This window comes from Acipenser ruthenus, chromosome 42 (assembly GCF_902713425.1).
Source record: "Acipenser ruthenus chromosome 42, fAciRut3.2 maternal haplotype, whole genome shotgun sequence".
NCBI lineage: Eukaryota > Metazoa > Chordata > Actinopteri > Acipenseriformes > Acipenseridae > Acipenser > Acipenser ruthenus.
The window spans coordinates 4,943,059-4,967,953 of NC_081230.1; the positions used below are offsets into that span (position 1 = coordinate 4,943,059).

The window sequence follows — 24,895 nt, forward strand, 5'->3', positions numbered from 1 at the left end:
GATGATCGTTTAGTGATTGATTTCTGAGTGTGATCCAAAACACAATTACATGCCTTGCAAAATAATTTGCCACCATCTTCATACATTTGTTTTTTCATACTCTTTAGCCCGTTGTCTTGCATTTATGTATTTTGCTACTATGGATTGAAGGGAATCATATCTTATCACTGAAAGTCCGCGGCAGACAGATATTTAACTGATTCTGAGGGAGACAAGTGAGTTCGTGGAATTCCCCGGGAGTGAGTTATTCCCTGTCTTGATCTTAAAATACTACAAGAAGAAAAGATGGTGCTGATATAAAAGCAAACCACTTGTGTTGCACTTAATGCAGGCTTGAAGTCTTACCTAGAATGACTCTCTTCAAGAAAAACGTTAGAAAAGAGAGAGTCCAGCAAAGAGCAGCCAGGCAGGTTAGCTCAGTAAAAAATAAGGATTATCAGGGACTCTGATGTCCTTAAAATCTCAAATAGAGTGACAAAGTTGACCTAACCAATGAGCACAGTTGAAACCAGGACCAGAGGACACAGTGAGAGAGATAGACTTAGCACAGACTGGGTCACTGAGACTCTTAAAATATCTCAATTACTCAACAGCAACAATGTGGCTTAAAAACCCATTCCATGCCCTCACCACTCTGTATACAAAAGTGTATACTTTCCTCTGTCCTCCTTTGTCTCCACTCAGTTTCTAACTGTGGGTCTCTGTGTGCTGTGCTTTAAGAGTCCCTCAGTTAACTTTACTAAAGATGAACTACGCTGGATTTTATATTAAACTAATGAACATGTGACTGTGGTGTGTTGTTCCTGTAAATCATTTAAAAATGATAGCGTGATTGGATAGGTATTTCTAGTTTGACGTTTAGCTGTTTTTTATTTTAGGCTGCTAAGGGACTGACTGTATTATTTGAGATATTTGAGAGCACTAAACCACTGAGAGAAAAATCTTAGGTGTGCATTTTCTATTATTGTTTCTGCATCACTAATCACTATGCTTACTCACTGTTGAGGGGAAATGACGCTTTTCAGTTTGGTCTGCTTCTGAAAAGACTCCTAAGCTGGATTTCTGAAGTGACAGCTATAATTACGGTTCCAGATTCCTTGTGCTTATTTCTTAAAGCATGTCAAGCAGAAATTCAGCTTTTAGAATTTTGTTTTTTCTGAAGCAATCCCCATGGATAAAAAAAATGAAGCCTGGTAAAATAGTGATCTAATCAGAAACCGCAGTTGTACAAAACACAAAATCAGTTACTATGTTGTGTGCCGGGTGTCTCTGATTGTCAGTTAAAATGTTGTGTCTGATTTATTATAATAGAGGTCAGCTTGTGCAGTTCTGACAGCTCAAACTGTAAAATAATTTCACCCGACACACAACATATTCACTTATTATAAATAAAAAAACCATGATTGTACTCATGAGCTACTGTTAAACATGGAATTGTTTTTAACTGTTCTATGTTCTATGCATGGGATGACATTAATACTCAAGATGTAAATTAATTTTGACAAATGCTTAGCAATTGATTTCTCATACATGATTAGGATATGATATTAAGAATAAAGGAATTCACTATCCTGAAATGAAGATGGAATGAAGTGTCCGTGTTGACGTCCCCACAGCCTGCTGTGCTTTAGTAATACCAGTGATGGTTCCTTTCTACACAGCATTAACCTGGAACCCCACATAAACACAATAAAAGTGGTCTTTTGTTTCCCTAGGAAATCGGTGATGTGGAGAACTGGGCCCGTAGTATAGAGATGGACATGCGGACTATCGCCACAGCGCTGGAGTACGTGCACAAGGGCCAGCTGCAGCCTGCCTCCTCCTGAGAGCACTGACCATTCATTACCATCTCACCAGTGGCTTACACTGCCTTCAATACACACTTCAATTGCTTCCTATGGTTAGGATGAACCCGTAACCCTGCTACTCTTATCTGGAGATGTACTGATATTTTTTTTTTTCTAAGAGGGAAAAATTGTTAAAGTAATAAAAATGGAGGTGGAACCAATGTAGTAAATTAACAATGGGACATTATCAGCAACTATTTTTAATACCAGTGTCATTATTTAAGTGTAGTATATACAAAATAAAGTTTTATCCACCCCCAAATTTTCCTGGTGAATTTTGTTCATGTTGCATGGCATTTTATGTGGTAGAACTTTTAATGCAGTTTTTTTATTGGTGTCTCTCTTTGTATGCCTGCATTACATTCAATGTCATTTGGAAAATATAATTCAAACCATTTAAGAACATATTAACATTTTGTACCCACCGCAAAGCACCTGACCTACTGTTACAAATCACAGTAACCTTGGTCAGGTGCTGCTTGTATTCTTACATAGTCAGAACATTACATAATCTGTGCTGTGTCCCGTGTTGTCCCTATCACAGCGTTATATTTTTTTACATTTTGCTGACTCTCTTGAAATTTGTAATCACACATCATGGGTCATAAATCAACTGGGCAATACATTTCTCAACATTTACTTGGTAGTGTTTGCCAGGGGAAAAAAACCTATTCTAACGATGGCAGTGTATCCAGATCATACTCCCTCCTGGCTTTGTGTTCCCAGAATCAGCACTCATTTCAATCAGAGCACCAGCATTGCGGAGGGAGCATGAACTGGATACATTGCAATGTTTAGAAGGAACATCCTGAAGAAAGTTCACAGATAAAAGTTTGGGGGAAAAAAACTATTTTTTTCCATTGATGTGTTAATGTGCTGGTGAGCCTGGAAGTAAAAACCTCTGCTTCGCTCTGCGGTGTACCGCTGTATAAAGTTGTGCGCGCTAACCAATTGCGCCATTGGAGATGTGTCCCATAAAGTGAGGAAAGCTGTCCGAACTAAATAATAAGCCTTTCTGGATCAATTTGGGACTTCTAGTCATACAGTTTAGCATGCCTGGCAGGTGTGAGGTGCTGTGACTTTGTTGGTTAAAGCACCTGTCTAGTAAACAAGCGATACTGTTGAAAAACTTTTAGCAAAAAGAAGACATACAGGTATTGATGACTCGGTTTGAGCGGTAGAGGCGAACCCACAACCCTTCATCACACCACACAACTCGTCTCAAAGTCAAACGCTCTATCCATTGTGCCACAGAGCTCTGCATAGTTTGAAATGGCATGGCGAAGTCGAGGCCTCAGAGGAATTCATGCCAAAAACCAATAAGCACAGTGAATTAGCAGTCCATTGCCTTAACCATTGGCTACTTCGTCCTCCCGATTGCAAACACAAAAAAAAGACATACATGCCGATGGAACTGAGAACACACGCTGTCCTAGAAATCATAGGCGAGAGTTGCACAAAGTGATATGTGGACGGGAACGGTGGATGTAGCTCGGTGGTAGAGGGTATGCTTCGCATGTAGGATGCATCGTGTTCAGTCCCCGGTATCTCTAGGTGGTCTCTACCCTTCCATCAAATCAAACTTTGTTGTTTATTGAAAGCAAACTCTTTCTCCACCCTTGGCTTCATTCAATCTATCTACTTTTGATTACACATTTTCATATTGTCTATTAATTATTTATTTATTTTTTAAAAATTTAAACTTAAAGCCAGAACAGAAACCAGGACCAGAGGACACAGTTGGAAAGTGGAGACAGACTTAGGGGAGAGGGAAGGGAACCCTTCTTCACCCACAGAGTGGGTATGGAATGGGTTACCTGGTCATGTTGAACAACTGTGAATTTTGAGATCAATCAGCTCCTAGGAACCATGTGAGCATGCAGGAGATGGGCTGGAGTTCCTGATGTTCTTATGGAAGGTCAAACAGTATTTGAGCAGCAGGTTTTTAAAAACAGTTCTCTTGATAGGCATGGAATCATTTTATCATTTTTGTGTTTAAGCCTCTAAACCCCGGAATGCCCATGAGCGCCTGCCAGCGCCCATGTCTTTTTTCAGGTGCTGCGGTAATCAATCACTATTCCACATACGCACAAGGGATGCACTTATGACTTGGAAGTGGAAATGACATATGCTCACATTTGAACTGTTGAAGCTATCCATGTTTGAAGTACACCAAAACAAAGATGGTTTCCCCCAAAGGAAGAATTTTTTTTTGTCACTCAGATGGTTTCAGAAATTGATTCTGAATGAATCTCGTCTGCCTCGGACATCGGTTTGGATGAGATGCAGAGTTTCAAGTAAGGGAAATATTGCAAAAATAAACATACTGCTTGTATGCCAAATTTATATTTATATTTATATAAAGAAAACTATGTCCGCTTTTTTCAAACACTTATACTTGTGGAAGTAAAACAAGTTTTACTTTGCAAAAACTGTCAAGCTTGGTGTGGTTTCAAAGAAGGATTTGTCTTGTTAAAAAAAATAAAGAAAACTTAGATAGTTTTTTCTTGTTTTTTGAGTTCTGTTTACTGAATAAAACATAGATGAAATCTCAATTTTTTGCAAAAATCTACGGATTGGTCATATAATCATTCAGGGTCAGGGTTATACAGGCGATGCCATTGTCTGCATGGCTGTCCATGTGACTGTGGAAACCCCAGTTGGGTTATGTGTTCGACTGATGGAAACCCCCTACTTTCATGGGAGTTCAAATCCGATTGAATTCCTTTGAGGATGAGACAGACTTGAAATTGAGGATTACTTGGCTTTATGTTCAGCTTCACTGTATACGAAGGCACAGAAAACAAAGGACGCTTTGAGGAAAGCACATTATCCAACAACAGTCTCATGCTTTCTGCAAAATAATCCTGTTACAGCTATTGTAAAGCTCTGACTGGAGCATGAACACAATGAAGAGGAAGAAAGCACAACAAGAACCAAATGCAACCCTGCTCTACACATAGAAATCACAGCAAGAACCAAACACACCTGTTCTACATATAGAAATATATATGGGCTCTGTTGGGACAGTTAGAGGCACAGGCAGACAATAAGCAAAGGGATTCTCCTGCTATAAGTGACTCTGTAGTGTGGTAGCATCACAGCTCAGATGGTATTTGCATGGAAAGAGAGTCTCAGACACAGAAAGCTGCAGGTTTAATGCAGTTTAGTAAACAAATAACATGGAAAAAACACTTCAGAAAACAAACGGCACAAGAGACAAAACAAAAGGGTTTACAAAAACTCCCGAATGTACACAAGACAGGACAGCACAGCACGCAACACAAACATGCACCTCCACCTCTATCTCCAACATTAACTCTTCTCATTGTAAACTAACACCTGTGAACATCTGTTTTATACATCTGTGGCTAATTAATCATTTATTCATGTGCTCGAGTCACATTCCCACGTGTTATGACAGGGAGAAATTTAACCCCCTCCCTGCCAACCCAATATCCCACACACACACACACACACACACACATCTACATGACCCCGGCAGGGCTTTCACCCTGCCACAGGCTGACATACACATACAGTACTGCAAGGAATTGAAGCTAACAAAATAGATCCAAACATTTGCTTTTCATTATATGGGTCTGAAGTGTGCAGTTTTAGTAAACATGTATTTTCATGTAAAACATGTTATCTGGTGCAACTCCAGGTTAAAGAAATCTCTGTTTCAAGCCATGCACTCCTGCACTTCACTGACGTCTTCTCCCGTTGTCTGACATGCTGTAAGCCAGTAACATGACCCAGAAATCGCTGAGGTGAAATCACCCAGGAAGTGCAAGTATAAACAGATAACCCGAGAATAAGGCATCGAAACTAAGTGTCCCCCGTGTCTTCTGGTTTCCATTCCAACTGAGCCCTCATTACTTAACTAAACCCTTAATTGGATGAATAAGTTGCTAAATTAGACCTTTTCAATTTAAACTATAAAATTGTATATCTTGAAATATTTGCTTTTGTTTTCTGGTAAGACCATTATAATGATTCTAGTTAGTTCCCCAAAGGGCTTTCTGCATTATCAATGTGGGATTGAAGGTAAGAGAGTGAGATTCATTTCATTATTATTCTCACTTTCATATCTGCCAATATTTAATGTGGCATTTCCAGGGGGAATTTCTGAATGATTCGGACACTGCCTTGCTTCAGTAAACAACCAGAGGCACGAGAACCTGTGGATTGTTTTCTTACAGATAAGAACATAAGAACATTAGAACATAAGAGCATAAGAACATAAGAACATAAGAACATAAGAAAGTTTCCAAACGAGAGGAGGCCATTCAGCCCATCTTGCTCATTTGGTTGTTAGTAGCTTATTGATCCCAGAATCTCATCAAGCAGCTTCTTGAAAGATCCCAGGGTGTCAGCTTCAACAACATTACTGGGGAGTTGGTTCCAGACCCTCACAATTCTCTGTGTAAAAAAGTGCCTCCTATTTTCTGTTCTGAATGCCCCTTTATCTAATCACCATTTGTGACCCCTAGTCCTTGTTTCTTTTTTCAGGTCGAAAAAGTGCCCTGGGTCGACATTGTGAGTATCTTTTAGAATTGTGAATGCTTAAATCAGATCACAGCGTAGTCCTCTTTGTTCAAGACTGAATAGATTCAATTATTTGAGCCTGTCTGCATATGACATGCCTTTTAAACACAGGATAATTCTGGTTGCTCTTCTTTGCACTCTTTCTAGAGCAGCAATATCCTTTTTGTAACGAGGTGACCAGAACTGAACACAATATTCTAGATGAGGTCTTACTAATGCATTGTAAAGTTTTAACCTTACTTCCCTTGATTTAAATTCAACACTTCTCACAATATATCCGAGCATCTTGTTGGCCTTTTTTGTAGCTTCCCCACATTGTCTAGATGAAGACATTTCTGAGTCAACATAAACTCCTAGGTCTTTTTCATAGTTCCCTTCTTCAATTTCAGTATCTCCCATATGATATTTATAATGCACATTTTTATTGCCTGCATGCAATACTTTACACTTTTCTGTATTAAATGTCATTTGTCATGTATCTGCCCAGTTCTGAATGCTGTCTAGATCATTTTGAATGACCTTTGCTGCTGCAACAGGTTTTGCCTCTTCCTCCTATTTTTGTGCCATTTGCCCAAGTTTTCGGTTTGCCTTTTTCGGTTGGTTCCGCACACTGTCTGGCTGCTGACAGTATAAGTTAAAACACGATAGACAAAGCCTGGCTGTGCTGTACAGTGGTTTAGACACTCATGTGCGAGGTGCATGGTAGTACACGGCCAGCCTCAGTCCTTTGTCATATGCACTGTATGTATTGTAAGACATGTTGTTAGAATTCTTTACAACACATATTTCACAGCTATAATGACAGAAGCTGTATTGACAAATGGTGTCCGTCAAGCTGTTGAAAAAAAAAAGCCATTGTTTACAGGGCTGATAAATAACTGGTTAAAGTACCAATTACTTGTAAGTTTTAAAAAAAGGAATATTGACATGTAATCAGATTTAGTAATGTTTGCAGAGTTGTCATAAGAAAGTAGCTTTTCCTTAAGTATCTGATTTATTGTTTTCTACTAACTAGCAATAAAACTAAAATACTGGCCACTAAAACTCATAGTAAAGCCCATGTGCAAAAACTTTCATGCTGTTCGAGTTATCTATTATTATTATTATTGTTATTATTATTATTATTATTATTACTACTACTACTACTGGCAAAAGTTATATAAAAATAATAAGTTATCAGAAATATATTACTTCTATAAAGTAGTCAGATTGCCTTTTGGAGTTACTACATATAACTACCATAGCTATGGTTTTCGAATATCTGATGATAGATTAAATAACCTTAAAAAATAGGAATGTATATACAAAATGCATTTAACTGTAGCACTGGGCATGCTGACACGCAGTGAAGTGGTTACAATGGTGGTAATGTTTAGCTTTAGATAAGAGAAATGTTTGATTTATTCCAGCTCTACCAATCATCCCCTTTCACTCCCTCGTTCCCTCCTTCTCCCGCCTTCTTCTCTCCGCCTGTTGTCTGAGACTCAAGTAAATCCCCTTCTCAGCATTGAGAAGTGAAGGCAGAAGGGAGCTGGTCCAATTTTTAAGACACGCATCAAGACTGCTTTTATTTTTAAAGATCAGTAAGGTAAGATTGCTTAATTTCCTTATTTGTCTAATACAGTGCATCCTACTTAGTGCTTCAGAGATGGAGCCTCCTATTGTGTAGCAGTTTCCCTCATTCCAGCTTTTAAAATGGGCTTGATTATTCAAAGTCTAGAGGTAACAAGCTCAGGTGTGTCTTAAAACCAGGAATGGATCACACTGCTATGTAATGGGAGTCTTACTTCCATCCCTGTGCTTGCACATTTAAAACAGACAATCATGTATTATGGACACAATCCTTTGTACATTTAGCATTATTATATTCATATTGTGGACACACTGCTTTATGTGGACAATGTACTCAAAACACATGTTGGCACGAGTTGAATGTGTGTTGTGAGATGCTGAATAATGACAAATACTGTACTGTATACAAGTGCTGAGAGATCTAGCATTGACTTTCTCCCATTCAACACTGTTGAGATATAGCATTGACTTTCTCCCATTCAACACTGTTGAGATATAGCATTGACTTTCTCCCATTCAGCACTGTTGAGATATAGCATTGACTTTCTCCCATTCAACACTGTTGAGATCCAGCATTGACTTTCTCCCATTCAACACTGTTGAGATCTAGCATTGACTTTCTCCCATTCAGCACTACTAAGATCTTGCATTAAGAACATAAGAACATAAGAAAGTTTACAAACGAGAGGAGGCCATTCAGCCCATCTTGCTCGTTTGGTTGTTAGTAGCTTATTGATCCCAGAATCTCATCAAGCAGCTTCTTGAAGGATCCCAGGGTGTCAGCCTCAACAACATTACTGAGGAGTTGGTTCCAGGCCCTCACAATTCTCTGTGTAAAAAAGTGCCTCCTATTTTCTGTTCTGAATGCCCCTTTATCTAATCTCCATTTGTGACCCCTGGTCCTTGTTTCTTTTTTCAGGTCGAAAAAGTGCCCTGGGTCGACATTGTGAATATCTTTTAGAATTGTGAATGCTTGAATCAGATCACAGCGTAGTCTTCTTTGTTCAAGACTGAATAGATTCAATTCTTTGAGCCTGTCTGCATACGACATGCCTTTTAAACCCAGGATAATTCTGGTCGCTCTTCTTTGCACTCTTTCTAGAGCAGCAATATCCTTTTTGTAATGAGGTGACCAGAACTGAACACAATATTCTAGGTGAGGTCTTACTAATGCATTGTAAAGTTTTAACATTACTTCCCTTGATTTAAATTCAACACTTCTCACAATATATCTGAGCATCTTGTTGGCCTTTTTTATAGCTTCCCCACATTGTCTAGATGAAGACATTTCTGAGTCAACATAAACTCCTAGGTCTTTTTCATAGTTCCCTTCTTCAATTTCAGTACCTCCCATATGATATTTATAATGCACATTTTTATTGCCTGCATGCAATACTTTACACTTTTCTCTATTAAATTTAATTTGCCATGTGTCTGCCCAGTTCTGAATGCTGTCTAGATCATTTTGAATGACCTTTGCTGCTGCAACAGTGTTTGCCACTCCTCCTATTGTTTGCCACTTGTCTGCAAATTTAACAAGTTTGCTTACTACACCAGAATCTAAATCATTAATGTAGATTAGGAATAGCAGAGGACCTAATACTGATCCCTGTGGTACACCACTGGTTACCTCGCTCCATTTTGAGGTCTCTCCTCTAATCAGTACTTTCTGTTTTCTACATGTTAACCACTCCCTAATTCATGTGCATGCATTTCCTTCAATCCCTACTGCGTTCAGTTTGAGAATTAATCTTTTATGCGGGACTTTGTCAAAAGCTTTCTGGAAATCTAAATAAACCATGTCGTATGCTTTGCAATTATCCATTTTCAATGTTGCATCCTTAAAAAAGTCAAGCAGGTTAGTTAGACACGATCTCCCTTTCCTAAAACCATGCTGTCTGTCTCCCAGGATACTGTTACCATATAGGTAATTTTCCATTTTGGATCTTATTATAGTTTCCATAAGTTTACTTTGACTTTCTCCCCTTCCAACACTGCTGAGTTCCAGCATTGACTTTCTCCCATTCAACACTGCTGAGTTCCAGCATTGACTTTCTCCCATTCAACACTGTTGAGTTCCAGCATTGACTTTCTCCCATTCAACACTGTTGAGATCTAGCATTGACTTTCTCCCATTCAACACTGTTGAGATCCAGCATTGACTTCCTCCCATTCAGCACTGTTGAGTTCCAGCATTGACTTTCTCCCATTCAACACTGTTGAGATCCAGCATTGACTTTCTCCCATTCAACACTGCTGAGATCCAGCATTGACTTCCTCCCATTCAGCACTGTTGAGTTCCAGCATTGACTTTCTCCCATTCAGCACTGTTGAGATCCAGCATTGACTTTCTCCCATTCAACACTGCTGAGATCCAACATCGACTTTCTCCCATTCAACACTGTTGAGATCTAGCATTGACTTTCTCCCATTCAACACTGTTGAGATCCAGCATTGACTTCCTCCCATTCAGCACTGTTGAGTTCCAGCATTGACTTTCTCCCATTCAGCACTGTTGAGATCCAGCATTGACTTTCTCCCATTCAGCACTATTGAGATCCAGCATTGACTTTCTCCCATTCAGCACTGTTGAGATCCAGCATTGACTTTCTCCCATTCAGCACTATTGAGATCCAGCATTGACTTTCTCCCATTCAGCACTGTTGAGATCCAGCATTGACTTTCTCCCATTCAGCACTATTGAGATCCAGCATTGACTTTCTCCCATTCAGCACTGTTGAGTGAGTTTTTTCATTCTTTTACCGGATCTCATTTTGGAATCTTGCATTCATTCACATCCAACCCGCATTCTAAGCAGATGCAGATTTAAGCGAGTAATTTAACTGTTTAAATTCAGTTTAAACTTATAAAAGTGTATCATAGTAAAAGCATAGCAAAGTGTAATACAGCACAGTGAAAGCATGGCAAAGCATTCAGCCCAGAGGTATGTTAATCATATGCCAAGTACAACAATAGAGAAAGAATGGGGAAAGTGCAAAATGACTGTGCAGATATACTTTGATAGAAACAGAATATGCCATGAACGCTGATGAAGTGCTGTGATTATTCCTGTCCGGATGGTGGCTGTAAAGAACCCACCTTGACAATCCCACCATTCTCATTCATGAATAATTACTTCGTGAAACTTCCTGGTCCACTCACTGTGTACTGCTCTCTATACAGTGACTGTGGAGACGCTTTCTTCACTGGGTCTTCACTGTGTACTGCTCTCTATACAGTGACTGTGGAGACGCTTTCTTCACTGTGTACTGCTCTCTATACAGTGACTGTGGAGACGCATTCTTCACTGTGTACTGCTCTCTATACAGTGACTGTGGAGACGCTTTCTTCACTGTGTACTGCTCTCTATACAGTGACTGTGGAGACGCTTTCTTCACTGTGTACTGCTCTCTATACAGTGACTGTGGAGATGCTTTCTTCACTGTGTACTGCACTCTATACAGTGACTGTGGAGACACTTTCTTCACTGTGTACTGCATTCTATACAGTGACTGTGGAGACGCTTTCTTCACTGTGTACTGCATTCTATACAGTGACTGTGGAGACGCTTTCTTCACTGTGTCTTCACTGTGTACTGCTCTCTATACAGTGACTGTGGAGACACTTTCTTCACTGTGTACTGCATTCTATACAGTGACTGTGGAGACACTTTCTTCACTGTGTACTGCATTCTATACAGTGACTGTGGAGACGCTTTCTTCACTGTGTCTTCACTGTGTACTGCTCTCTATACAGTGACTGTGGAGACACTTTCTTCACTGTGTACTGCATTCTATACAGTGACTGTGGAGACGCTTTCTTCACTGTGTCTTCACTGTGTAGTGCTCTCTATACAGTGACTGTGGAGACGCTTTCTTCACTGTGTACTGCTCTCTATACAGTGACTGTGGAGACGCTTTCTTCACTGTGTACTGCTCTCTATACAGTGACTGTGGAGACGCTTTCTTCACTGTGTACTGCACTCTATACAGTGACTGTGGAGATACTTTCTTCACTGGGTCTTCACTGTGTACTGCTCTCTATACAGTGACTGTGGAGACGCTTTCTTCACTGTGTACTGCTCTCTATACAGTGACTGTGGAGACACTTTCTTCACTGGGTCTTCACTGTGTACTGCTCTCTATACAGTGACTGTGGAGACACTTTCTTCACTGTGTACTGCTCTCTATACAGTGACTGTGGAGACGCTTTCTTCACTGTGTACTGCACTCTATACAGTGACTGTGGAGATACTTTCTTCACTGTGTACTGCTCTCTATACAGTGACTGTGGAGACGCTTTCTTCACTGTGTACTGCTCTCTATACAGTGACTGTGGAGATGCTTGCTTCACTGTGTACTGCTCTCTGTACAGTGACTGTGGAGACACTTTCTTCACTGTGTACTGCTCTCTATACAGTGACTGTGGAGACACTTTCTTCACTGTGTACTGCATTCTATACAGTGACTGTGGAGACGCTTTCTTCACTGTGTCTTCACTGTGTAGTGCTCTCTATACAGTGACTGTGGAGACGCTTTCTTCACTGTGTACTGCTCTCTATACAGTGACTGTGGAGACGCTTTCTTCACTGTGTACTGCTCTCTATACAGTGACTGTGGAGATACTTTCTTCACTGGGTCTTCACTGTGTACTGCTCTCTATACAGTGACTGTGGAGACACTTTCTTCACTGTGTACTGCTCTCTATACAGTGACTGTGGAGACACTTTCTTCACTGGGTCTTCACTGTGTACTGCTCTCTATACAGTGACTGTGGAGACACTTTCTTCACTGTGTACTGCTCTCTATACAGTGACTGTGGAGACGCTTTCTTCACTGTGTACTGCACTCTATACAGTGACTGTGGAGATACTTTCTTCACTGTGTACTGCTCTCTATACAGTGACTGTGGAGATGCTTTCTTCACTGTGTACTGCTCTCTATACAGTGACTGTGGAGACGCTTTCTTCACTGTGTCTTCACTGTGTACTGCTCTCTATACAGTGACTGTGGAGACGCTTTCTTCACTGTGTCTTCACTGTGTACTGCTCTGTATACAGTGACTGTGGAGACGCTTTCTTCACTGTGTCTTCACTGTGTACTGCTCTCTATACAGTGACTGTGGAGACGCTTTCTTCACTGTGTCTTCACTGTGTACTGCTCTGTATACAGTGACTGTGGAGACGCTTTCTTCACTGTGTCTTCACTGTGTACTGCTCTCTATACAGTGACTGTGGAGACGCTTTCTTCACTGTGTCTTCACTGTGTACTGCTCTGTATACAGTGACTGTGGAGACGCTTTCTTCACTGTGTCTTCACTGTGTACTGCTCTCTATACAGTGACTGTGGAGACGCTTTCTTCACTGTGTCTTCACTGTGTACTGCTCTGTATACAGTGACTGTGGAGACACTTTCTTCACTGTGTACTGCTCTCTATACAGTGACTGTGGAGACGCTTTCTTCACTGTGTACTGCACTCTATACAGTGACTGTGGAGATACTTTCTTCACTGTGTACTGCTCTCTATACAGTGACTGTGGAGATGCTTTCTTCACTGTGTACTGCTCTCTATACAGTGACTGTGGAGACGCTTTCTTCACTGTGTCTTCACTGTGTACTGCTCTCTATACAGTGACTGTGGAGATGCTTGCTTCACTGTGTACTGCTCTCTGTACAGTGACTGTGGAGACACTTTCTTCACTGTGTACTGCATTCTATACAGTGACTGTGGAGACGCTTTCTTCACTGTGTCTTCACTGTGTAGTGCTCTCTATACAGTGACTGTGGAGACGCTTTCTTCACTGTGTACTGCTCTCTATACAGTGACTGTGGAGACGCTTTCTTCACTGTGTACTGCTCTCTATACAGTGACTGTGGAGATACTTTCTTCACTGGGTCTTCACTGTGTACTGCTCTCTATACAGTGACTGTGGAGACACTTTCTTCACTGTGTACTGCTCTCTATACAGTGACTGTGGAGACACTTTCTTCACTGGGTCTTCACTGTGTACTGCTCTCTATACAGTGACTGTGGAGACACTTTCTTCACTGTGTACTGCTCTCTATACAGTGACTGTGGAGACGCTTTCTTCACTGTGTACTGCACTCTATACAGTGACTGTGGAGATACTTTCTTCACTGTGTACTGCTCTCTATACAGTGACTGTGGAGACGCTTTCTTCACTGTGTACTGCTCTCTATACAGTGACTGTGGAGACGCTTTCTTCACTGTGTCTTCACTGTGTACTGCTCTCTATACAGTGACTGTGGAGACGCTTTCTTCACTGTGTCTTCACTGTGTACTGCTCTGTATACAGTGACTGTGGAGACGCTTTCTTCACTGTGTCTTCACTGTGTACTGCTCTCTATACAGTGACTGTGGAGACGCTTTCTTCACTGTGTCTTCACTGTGTACTGCTCTGTATACAGTGACTGTGGAGACACTTTCTTCACTGTGTACTGCTCTCTATACAGTGACTGTGGAGACGCTTTCTTCACTGTGTACTGCACTCTATACAGTGACTGTGGAGATACTTTCTTCACTGTGTACTGCTCTCTATACAGTGACTGTGGAGATGCTTTCTTCACTGTGTTCTGCATTCTATACAGTGACTGTGGAGACGCTTTCTTCACTGTGTCTTCACTGTGTAGTGCTCTCTATACAGTGACTGTGGAGACGCTTTCTTCACTGTGTACTGCTCTCTATACAGTGACTGTGGAGACGCTTTCTTCACTGTGTACTGCACTCTATACAGTGACTGTGGAGATACTTTCTTCACTGGGTCTTCACTGTGTACTGCTCTCTATACAGTGACTGTGGAGACACTTTCTTCACTGTGTACTGCTCTCTATACAGTGACTGTGGAGACACTTTCTTCACTGGGTCTTCACTGTGTACTGCTCTCTATACAGTGACTGTGGAGACACTTTCTTCACTGTGTACTGCTCTCTATACAGTGACTGTGGAGACGCTTTCTTCACTGTGTACTGCACTCTATACAGTGACTGTGGAGATACTTTCTTCACTGTGTACTGCTCTCTATACAGTGACTGTGGAGATGCTTTCTTCACTGTGTACTGCTCTCTATACAGTGACTGTGGAGACGCTTTCTTCACTGTGTACTGCTCTCTGTACAGTGACTGTGGAGACACTTTCTTCACTGTGTACTGCATTCTATACAGTGACTGTGGAGACGCTTTCTTCACTGTGTCTTCACTGTGTAGTGCTCTCTATACAGTGACTGTGGAGACGCTTTCTTCACTGTGTCTTCACTGTGTACTGCTCTCTATACAGTGACTGTGGAGACGCTTTCTTCACTGTGTACTGCACTCTATACAGTGACTGTGGAGATACTTTCTTCACTGTGTACTGCTCTCTATACAGTGACTGTGGAGATGCTTTCTTCACTGTGTTCTGCATTCTATACAGTGACTGTGGAGACGCTTTCTTCACTGTGTCTTCACTGTGTAGTGCTCTCTATACAGTGACTGTGGAGACGCTTTCTTCACTGTGTACTGCTCTCTATACAGTGACTGTGGAGACGCTTTCTTCACTGTGTACTGCACTCTATACAGTGACTGTGGAGATACTTTCTTCACTGGGTCTTCACTGTGTACTGCTCTCTATACAGTGACTGTGGAGACACTTTCTTCACTGTGTACTGCTCTCTATACAGTGACTGTGGAGACACTTTCTTCACTGGGTCTTCACTGTGTACTGCTCTCTATACAGTGACTGTGGAGACACTTTCTTCACTGTGTACTGCTCTCTATACAGTGACTGTGGAGACGCTTTCTTCACTGTGTACTGCACTCTATACAGTGACTGTGGAGATACTTTCTTCACTGTGTACTGCTCTCTATACAGTGACTGTGGAGATGCTTTCTTCACTGTGTACTGCTCTCTATACAGTGACTGTGGAGACGCTTTCTTCACTGTGTACTGCTCTCTGTACAGTGACTGTGGAGACACTTTCTTCACTGTGTACTGCATTCTATACAGTGACTGTGGAGACGCTTTCTTCACTGTGTCTTCACTGTGTAGTGCTCTCTATACAGTGACTGTGGAGACGCTTTCTTCACTGTGTACTGCTCTCTATACAGTGACTGTGGAGACACTTTCTTCACTGTGTACTGCATTCTATACAGTGACTGTGGAGACGCTTTCTTCACTGTGTCTTCACTGTGTAGTGCTCTCTATACAGTGACTGTGGAGACGCTTTCTTCACTGTGTACTGCTCTCTATACAGTGACTGTGGAGACGCTTTCTTCACTGTGTACTGCTCTCTATACAGTGACTGTGGAGATACTTTCTTCACTGGGTCTTCACTGTGTACTGCTCTCTATACAGTGACTGTGGAGACACTTTCTTCACTGTGTACTGCTCTCTATACAGTGACTGTGGAGACACTTTCTTCACTGGGTCTTCACTGTGTACTGCTCTCTATACAGTGACTGTGGAGACACTTTCTTCACTGTGTACTGCTCTCTATACAGTGACTGTGGAGACGCTTTCTTCACTGTGTACTGCACTCTATACAGTGACTGTGGAGATACTTTCTTCACTGTGTACTGCTCTCTATACAGTGACTGTGGAGATGCTTTCTTCACTGTGTACTGCTCTCTATACAGTGACTGTGGAGACGCTTTCTTCACTGTGTCTTCACTGTGTACTGCTCTCTATACAGTGACTGTGGAGACGCTTTCTTCACTGTGTCTTCACTGTGTACTGCTCTGTATACAGTGACTGTGGAGACGCTTTCTTCACTGTGTCTTCACTGTGTACTGCTCTCTATACAGTGACTGTGGAGACGCTTTCTTCACTGTGTCTTCACTGTGTACTGCTCTGTATACAGTGACTGTGGAGACGCTTTCTTCACTGTGTCTTCACTGTGTACTGCTCTCTATACAGTGACTGTGGAGACGCTTTCTTCACTGTGTCTTCACTGTGTACTGCTCTGTATACAGTGACTGTGGAGACGCTTTCTTCACTGTGTCTTCACTGTGTACTGCTCTCTATACAGTGACTGTGGAGACGCTTTCTTCACTGTGTACTGCTCTCTATACAGTGACTGTGGAGACGCTTTCTTCACTGTGTACTGCACTCTATACAGTGACTGTGGAGATACTTTCTTCACTGTGTACTGCTCTCTATACAGTGACTGTGGAGATGCTTTCTTCACTGTGTACTGCTCTCTATACAGTGACTGTGGAGACGCTTTCTTCACTGTGTCTTCACTGTGTACTGCTCTGTATACAGTGACTGTGGAGACGCTTTCTTCACTGTGTCTTCACTGTGTACTGCTCTCTATACAGTGACTGTGGAGACGCTTTCTTCACTGTGTCTTCACTGTGTACTGCTCTCTATACAGTGACTGTGGAGATGCTTGCTTCACTGTGTACTGCTCTCTGTACAGTGACTGTGGAGACACTTTCTTCACTGTGTACTGCATTCTATACAGTGACTGTGGAGACGCTTTCTTCACTGTGTCTTCACTGTGTAGTGCTCTCTATACAGTGACTGTGGAGACGCTTTCTTCACTGTGTACTGCTCTCTATACAGTGACTGTGGAGACGCTTTCTTCACTGTGTACTGCTCTCTATACAGTGACTGTGGAGATACTTTCTTCACTGGGTCTTCACTGTGTACTGCTCTCTATACAGTGACTGTGGAGACACTTTCTTCACTGTGTACTGCTCTCTATACAGTGACTGTGGAGACACTTTCTTCACTGGGTCTTCACTGTGTACTGCTCTCTATACAGTGACTGTGGAGACACTTTCTTCACTGTGTACTGCTCTCTATACAGTGACTGTGGAGACGCTTTCTTCACTGTGTACTGCACTCTATACAGTGACTGTGGAGATACTTTCTTCACTGTGTACTGCTCTCTATACAGTGACTGTGGAGACGCTTTCTTCACTGTGTACTGCTCTCTATACAGTGACTGTGGAGACGCTTTCTTCACTGTGTCTTCACTGTGTACTGCTCTCTATACAGTGACTGTGGAGACGCTTTCTTCACTGTGTCTTCACTGTGTACTGCTCTGTATACAGTGACTGTGGAGACGCTTTCTTCATTGTGTCTTCACTGTGTACTGCTCTCTATACAGTGACTGTGGAGACGCTTTCTTCACTGTGTCTTCACTGTGTACTGCTCTGTATACAGTGACTGTGGAGACACTTTCTTCACTGTGTACTGCTCTCTATACAGTGACTGTGGAGACGCTTTCTTCACTGTGTACTGCACTCTATACAGTGACTGTGGAGATGCTTTCTTCACTGTGTACTGCTCTCTATACAGTGACTGTGGAGATGCTTTCTTCACTGTGTTCTGCATTCTATACAGTGACTGTGGAGACGCTTTCTTCACTGTGTCTTCACTGTGTAGTGCTCTCTATACAGTGACTGTGGAGACGCTTTCTTCACTGTGTACTGCTCTCTATACAGTGACTGTGGAGACGCTTTCTTCACTGTGTACTGCACTCTATACAGTGACTGTGGAGATACTTTCTTCACTGGGTCTTCACTGTGTACTGCTCTCTATACAGTGACTGTGGAGACACTTTCTTCACTGTGTACTGCTCTCTATACAGTGACTGTGGAGACACTTTCTTCACTGTGTCTTCACTGTGTACTGCTCTCTATACAGTGACTGTGGAGACACTTTCTTCACTGTGTACTGCTCTCTATACAGTGACTGTGGAGACGCTTTCTTCACTGTGTACTGCACTCTATACAGTGACTGTGGAGATACTTTCTTCACTGTGTACTGCTCTCTATACAGTGACTGTGGAGATGCTTTCTTCACTGTGTACTGCTCTCTATACAGGGACTGTGGAGACGCTTTTTTCACTGTGTACTGCTCTCTATACAGTGACTGTGGAGACGCTTTCTTCACTGTGTCTTCACTGTGTACTGCTCTCTATACAGTGACTGTGGAGACGCTTTCTTCACTGTGTCTTCACTGTGTACTGCTCTCTATACAGTGACTGTGGAGACGCTTTCTTCACTGTGTCTTCACTGTGTACTGCTCTCTATACAGTGACTGTGGAGACGCTTTCTTCACTCTGTACTGCTCTCTGTACAGTGACTGTGGAGACGCTTTCTTCACTGTGTAGTGCTCTCTATACAGTGACTGTGGAGACGCTTTCTTCACTATGTACTGCACTCTATACAGTGACTGTGGAGACGCTTTCTTCACTGTGTACTGCTCTCTATACAGTGACTGTGGAGACGCTTTCTTCACTGTGTACTGCTCTCTATACAGTGACTGTGGAGATGCTTTCCTCACTGTGTACTGCTCTCTATACAGTGACTGTGGAGACGCTTTCTTCACTGTGTACTGCTCTCTATACAGTGACTGTGGAGACGCTTTCTTCACTCTGTACTGCTCTCTGTACAGTGACTGTGGAGACGCTTTCTTCACTGTGTACTGCTCTCTTTACAGTGACTGTGGAGATGCTTTCTTCACTGTGTACTGCTCTCTATACAGTGACTGTGGAGACACTTTCTTCACTGGGTCTTCACTGTGTACTGCTCTCTATACAGTGACTGTGGAGACACTTTCTTCACTGTGTACTGCTCTCTATACAGTGACTGTGGAGACGCTTTCTTCACTGTGTACTGCACTCTATACAGTGACTGTGGAGATGCTTTCTTCACTGTGTACTGCTCTCTATACAGTGACTGTGGAGACGCTTTCTTCACTGTGTCTTCACTGTGTACTGCTCTCTATACAGTGACTGTGGAGACGCTTTCTTCACTGTGTCTTCACTGTGTACTGCTCTCTATACAGTGACTGTGGAGACGCTTTCTTCACTGTGTCTTCACTGTGTACTGCTCTCTATACAGTGACTGTGGAGACGCTTTCTTCACTGTGTACTGCTCTCTATACAGTGATTGTGGAGACGCTTTCTTCACTGTGTACAGCTCTCCTTACAGTGACTGTGGAGACACTTTCTTCACTGTGTACTTCTCTCTATACAGTGACTGTGGAGACACTTTCTTCACTGGGTCTTCACTGTGTACTGCTCTCTGTACAGTGACTGTGGAGACGCTTTCTTCACTGTGTACTGCTCTCTATACAGTGACTGTGGAGATGCCTTCTTGGTACGTTTACAGTAGACATCGTTTGGATTAGCCTGTTGTGATTCAGGATACAATTGTTTGTGTTTGTTGTGTGCGCTGCTGTTTCTCAAATTGGAAGTGATGACAGTCGATTACTGCTGACAAAAATACACTGTACTCTAAAAATATTCAGTACCGGTTGAAAAGAACGTACATGTTAGTCAGGTTTATTTTGCCACTTACGATACAATGGATGAAACAGATTACAGTAGCTTCAATTCCATGTTCTTATTTCTTACCCTTTACCTGTGTATGATGTTTGCAGTCATTCTGCTAGAGCCCGGGAGAGCTGGCAAGGCTTCATTATAGGGTGTGTACTCTCTCCTGTCTGTCTCCACTTCATTATAGGGTGTGTACTCTCTCCTGACTGACTCCACTTCATTATAGGGTGTGTGCTCTCTCCTGTCTGTCTGTCTCCACTTCATTATAGGGTGTGTACTCTCTCCTGTCTGCCTGTCTCCACTTCATTATAGGGTGTGTACTCTCTCCTGACTGTCTGTCTCCACTTCATTATAGGGTGTATACTCTCTCCTGACTGTCTGTCTCCACTTCATTATAGGGTGTGTACTCTCTCCTGTCTGTCTCCACTTCATTATAGGGTGTGTACTCTCTCCTGTCTGTCTCCACTTCATTATAGGGTGTGTACTCTCTCCTGTCTGTCTCCACTTCATTATAGGGTGTGTACTCTCTCCTGTCTGTCTGAATCCACTTCATGATAGGGTGTGTACTCTCTCCTGACTGTCTGTCTCCACTTCATTATAGGGTGTGTACTCTCTCCTGACTGTCTGTCTCCACTTCATTATAGGGTGTGTACTCTCTCCTGTCTGTCTGTCTCCACTTCATTATAGGTGTGTACTCTCTCCTGACTGTCTGTCTCCACTTCATTATAGGGTGTGTACTCTCTCCTGACTGTCTCCACTTCATTATAGGGTGTGTACTCTCTCCTGACTGTCTGTCTCCACTTCATTATAGGGTGTGTACGCTCTCCTGTCTGTCTCCACTTCATTATAGGGTGTGTACTCTCTCCTGACTGTCTGTCTCCACTTCATTATAGGGTGTGTACTCTCTCCTGCCTGTCTGTCTTCACTTCATTATAGGGTGTGTACTCTCTCCTGACTGTCTGTCTCCACTTCATTATAGGGTGTGTACTCTCTCCTGTCTGTCTGTCTCCACTTCATTATAGGGTGTGTACGCTCTCCTGTCTGTCTCCACTTCATTATAGGGTGTGTACTCTCTCCTGACTGACTGTCTCCACTTCATTATAGGGTGTGTACTCTCTCCTGACTGACTCCACTTCATTATAGGGTGTGTACTCTCTCCTGTCTGTCTGTCTCCACTTCATTATAGGGTGTGTACTCTCTCCTGTCTGTCTGTCTCCACTTCATTATAGGGTGTGTACTCTCTCCTGACTGTCTGTCTCCACTTCATTATAGGGTGTGTACTCTCTCCTGACTGTCTCCACTTCATTATTATTATTATTATTATTATTTATTTCTTAGCAGACGCCCTTATCCAGGGCGACTTACAATCGTAGGCAAAAACATTTCAAGCGTTACAATACAAGTAATACAATAAGAGCAAAAAATACAATAACTTTTGTTCAAGTAAAGTACAAGTTTGACAAACCACAATTCAATAATACAGCAGGTAATAGTGATAGTTACATCAGGATATGATTAAATAGTGATAGTTACATCAGGATGTAATTAAATACAAAGTACTACAGGTTAAAAACTTGGCAGATTACAGTATTCTGAAGTACAGGATTAAATGCAGTAAAATAGGGGCTGATAAGAGCAAAATAAAGCACATTTACATGAAGGGTGATAGTGTCCCAGGATACAAACAGAGGAGTTCTACAGGTGCTCTTTGAAGAGGTGGGTCTTAAGGAGGCGCCGGAATGTGGTCAGGGACTGGGCAGTCCTGACATCTGTAGGAAGGTCATTCCACCACTGCGGAGCAAGGGTGGAGAAGGAGCGGGCTTTGGAGGCAGGGGAGCGTAGCGGTGGTAGAGCTAGTCTTCTAGTGCAGGCGGAGCGGAGAGGTCGAGTGGGGGTGTAGGGAGAGATGAGGGTCTGGAGGTAGCTGGGTGCAGACTGGTCAAGGCATCTGTAGGCTAGTACAAGAGTCTTGAACTGGATGCGAGCGGTGATCGGATTATAGGGTGTGTACTCTCTCCTGTCTGTCTGTCTCCACTTCATTATAGGGTGTGTACTCTCTCCTGTCTGTCTTCACTTCATTATAGGGTGTGTGCTCTCTCCTGTCTGTCTGTCTCCACTTCATTATAGGGTGTGTACTCTCTCCTGTCTGTCTCCACTTCATTATAGGGTGTGTACTCTCTCCTGTCTGTCTCCACTTCATTATAGGGTGTGTACTCTCTCCTGTCTGTCTCCACTTCATTATAGGGTGTGTACTCTCTCCTGTCTGTCTCCACTTCATTATAGGGTGTGTACTCTCTCCTGTCTGTCTTCACTTCATTATAGGGTGTGTACTCTCTCCTGTCTGTCTGTCTCCACTTCATTATAGGGTGTGTACTCTCTCCTGTCTGTCTCCACTTCATTATAGGGTGTGTGCTCTCTCCTGACTGTCTGTCTCCACTTCATTATAGGGTGTGTACTCTCTCCTGTCTGTCTGTCTCCACTTCATTATAGGGTGTGTACTCTCTCCTGTCTGTCTGTCTCCACTTCATTATAGGGTGTGTACTCTCTCCTGTCTGTCTTCACTTCATTATAGGGTGTGTACTCTCTCCTGACTGTCTGTCTCCACTTCATTATAGGGTGTGTACTCTCTCCTGTCTGTCTGTCTCCACTTCATTATAGGGTGTGTACTCTCTCCTGTCTGTCTCCACTTCATTATAGGGTGTGTGCTCTCTCCTGACTGACTCCACTTCATTATAGGGTGTGTACTCTCTCCTGACTGTCTCCACTTCATTATAGGGTGTGTACTCTCTCCTGACTGTCTGTCTCCACTTCATTATAGGTTGTGTACTCTCTCCTGTCTGTCTGTCTCCACTTCATTATAGGGTGTGTACTCTCTCCTGTCTGTCTCCACTTCATTATAGGGTGTGTACTCTCTCCTGACTGTCTCCACTTCATTATAGGGTGTGTACTCTCTCCTGTCTGTCTGTCTCCACTTCATTATAGGGTGTGTACTCTCTCCTGACTGTCTCCACTTCATTATAGGGTGTGTACTCTCTCCTGACTGTCTGTCTCCACTTCATTATAGGGTGTGTACTCTCTCCTGTCTGTCTTCACTTCATTATAGGGTGTGTACGCTCTCCTGTCTGTCTCCACTTCATTATAGGGTGTGTACTCTCTCCTGACTGTCTGTCTCCACTTCATTATAGGGTGTGTACTCTCTCCTGACTGTCTGTCTCCACTTCATTATAGGGTGTGTACTCTCTCCTGACTGTCTGTCTCCACTTCATTATAGGGTGTGTACTCTCTCCTGTCTGTCTGTCTCCACTTCATTATAGGGTGTGTACTCTCTCCTGACTGTCTGTCTCCACTTCATTATAGGGTGTGTACTCTCTCCTGACTGTCTGTCTCCACTTCATTATAGGGTGTGTACTCTCTCCTGACTGTCTGTCTCCACTTCATTATAGGGTGTGTACTCTCTCCTGACTGTCTGTCTCCACTTCATTATAGGGTGTGTACTCTCTCCTGTCTGTCTGTCTCCACTTCATTATAGGGTGTGTACTCTCTCCTGACTGTCTGTCTCCACTTCATTATAGGGTGTGTACTCTCTCCTGTCTGTCTGTCTCCACTTCATTATAGGGTGTGTACTCTCTCCTGTCTGACTGTCTCCACTTCATTATAGGGTGTGTACTCTCTCCTGACTGTCTGTCTCCACTTCATTATTGTTTCTAATGAAGCTCAGAACGAATGTAATGGGGCTCCCTTATATGTTATATAAAACAGGGCCACCACTGGTTCATTTTAGGAAATAAAATGAAAGCTGACTTGAATGAATACAAGTAAGATTGCTGTATTATTCAAGGATGTTACTGGCAAAGTAACACAAGCAGAGAGAGCCAAATGCAATGAGGAAAAGTCCAAGATATACACGACTACAGTATGATATAGACTATTGTACAATATAGACTACCACTGTACAGTATGCATGACTACTGTATAATATAGACTATTGTACAATATAGACTACCACTGTACAGTATACATGACTACTGTATAATATAGACTATTGTACAATATAGACTACCACTGTACAGTATACATGACTACTGTATAATATAGACTATTGTACAATATAGACTACCACTGTACAATATACATGACTACTGTATAATATAGACTATTGTACAATATAGACTACCACTGTACAGTATACATGACTACTGTATAATATAGACTACGTATATAAAAAAATTCCTTTTTTTTTTTTTTGAATCCATTGTTTGACCTGGATTATAAAGGCATTAAGGCCCTTCAGGGTGTCCGTATCCGTCCAATATACGGCCACATCGGGGGATTGTCCGATGTCCGCTAGTTTGTGAACAGAGAGCCAATGTGCAAAGTGTCAACATCATTTGATCCTCTGACGTCTAACCCTACCTGCTGTATACTAGGATACAATGTAAGACTGCTTATTACAATGTCGGAGTCAAAATAAAACAGCATTTTAATCAACATAGTGTGTATTTCCAAGAAAATAGTACCGGGAAAATATTGAATACTATTTTCAGTATAATTTGGCATAAACCGGAAATGCAGAACACTAAATATACACGACTAGTGTACACTATCCATAACTACTGTAGAATATAGACTACTGTAC

The 24,895-nt window shown here is 42.2% G+C and overlaps 2 protein-coding genes across 2 annotated transcripts in view; both read left to right on the top strand.

Moving 5' to 3' along the window:
• Positions 1 to 2,109, top strand: part of LOC117400903 (biogenesis of lysosome-related organelles complex 1 subunit 1) — a 66,548-nt gene extending 64,439 nt beyond the window's left edge. The window contains exon 4 of the mRNA XM_034001256.3: positions 1,716 to 2,109. Within this exon, the coding sequence (XP_033857147.1) occupies positions 1,716 to 1,826 (111 nt within the window). The 3' untranslated portion in view covers positions 1,827 to 2,109. The remainder of the gene's footprint in view (positions 1 to 1,715) is intronic.
• A 5,730-nt stretch (positions 2,110 to 7,839) lies between these two features.
• LOC117401139 (retinol dehydrogenase 5) overlaps positions 7,840 to 24,895 on the top strand; it is a 39,046-nt gene continuing 21,990 nt past the window's right edge. The window contains exon 1 of the mRNA XM_034001643.3: positions 7,840 to 7,986. The gene's annotated coding sequence lies outside the window, so the exon portion shown is untranslated. The remainder of the gene's footprint in view (positions 7,987 to 24,895) is intronic.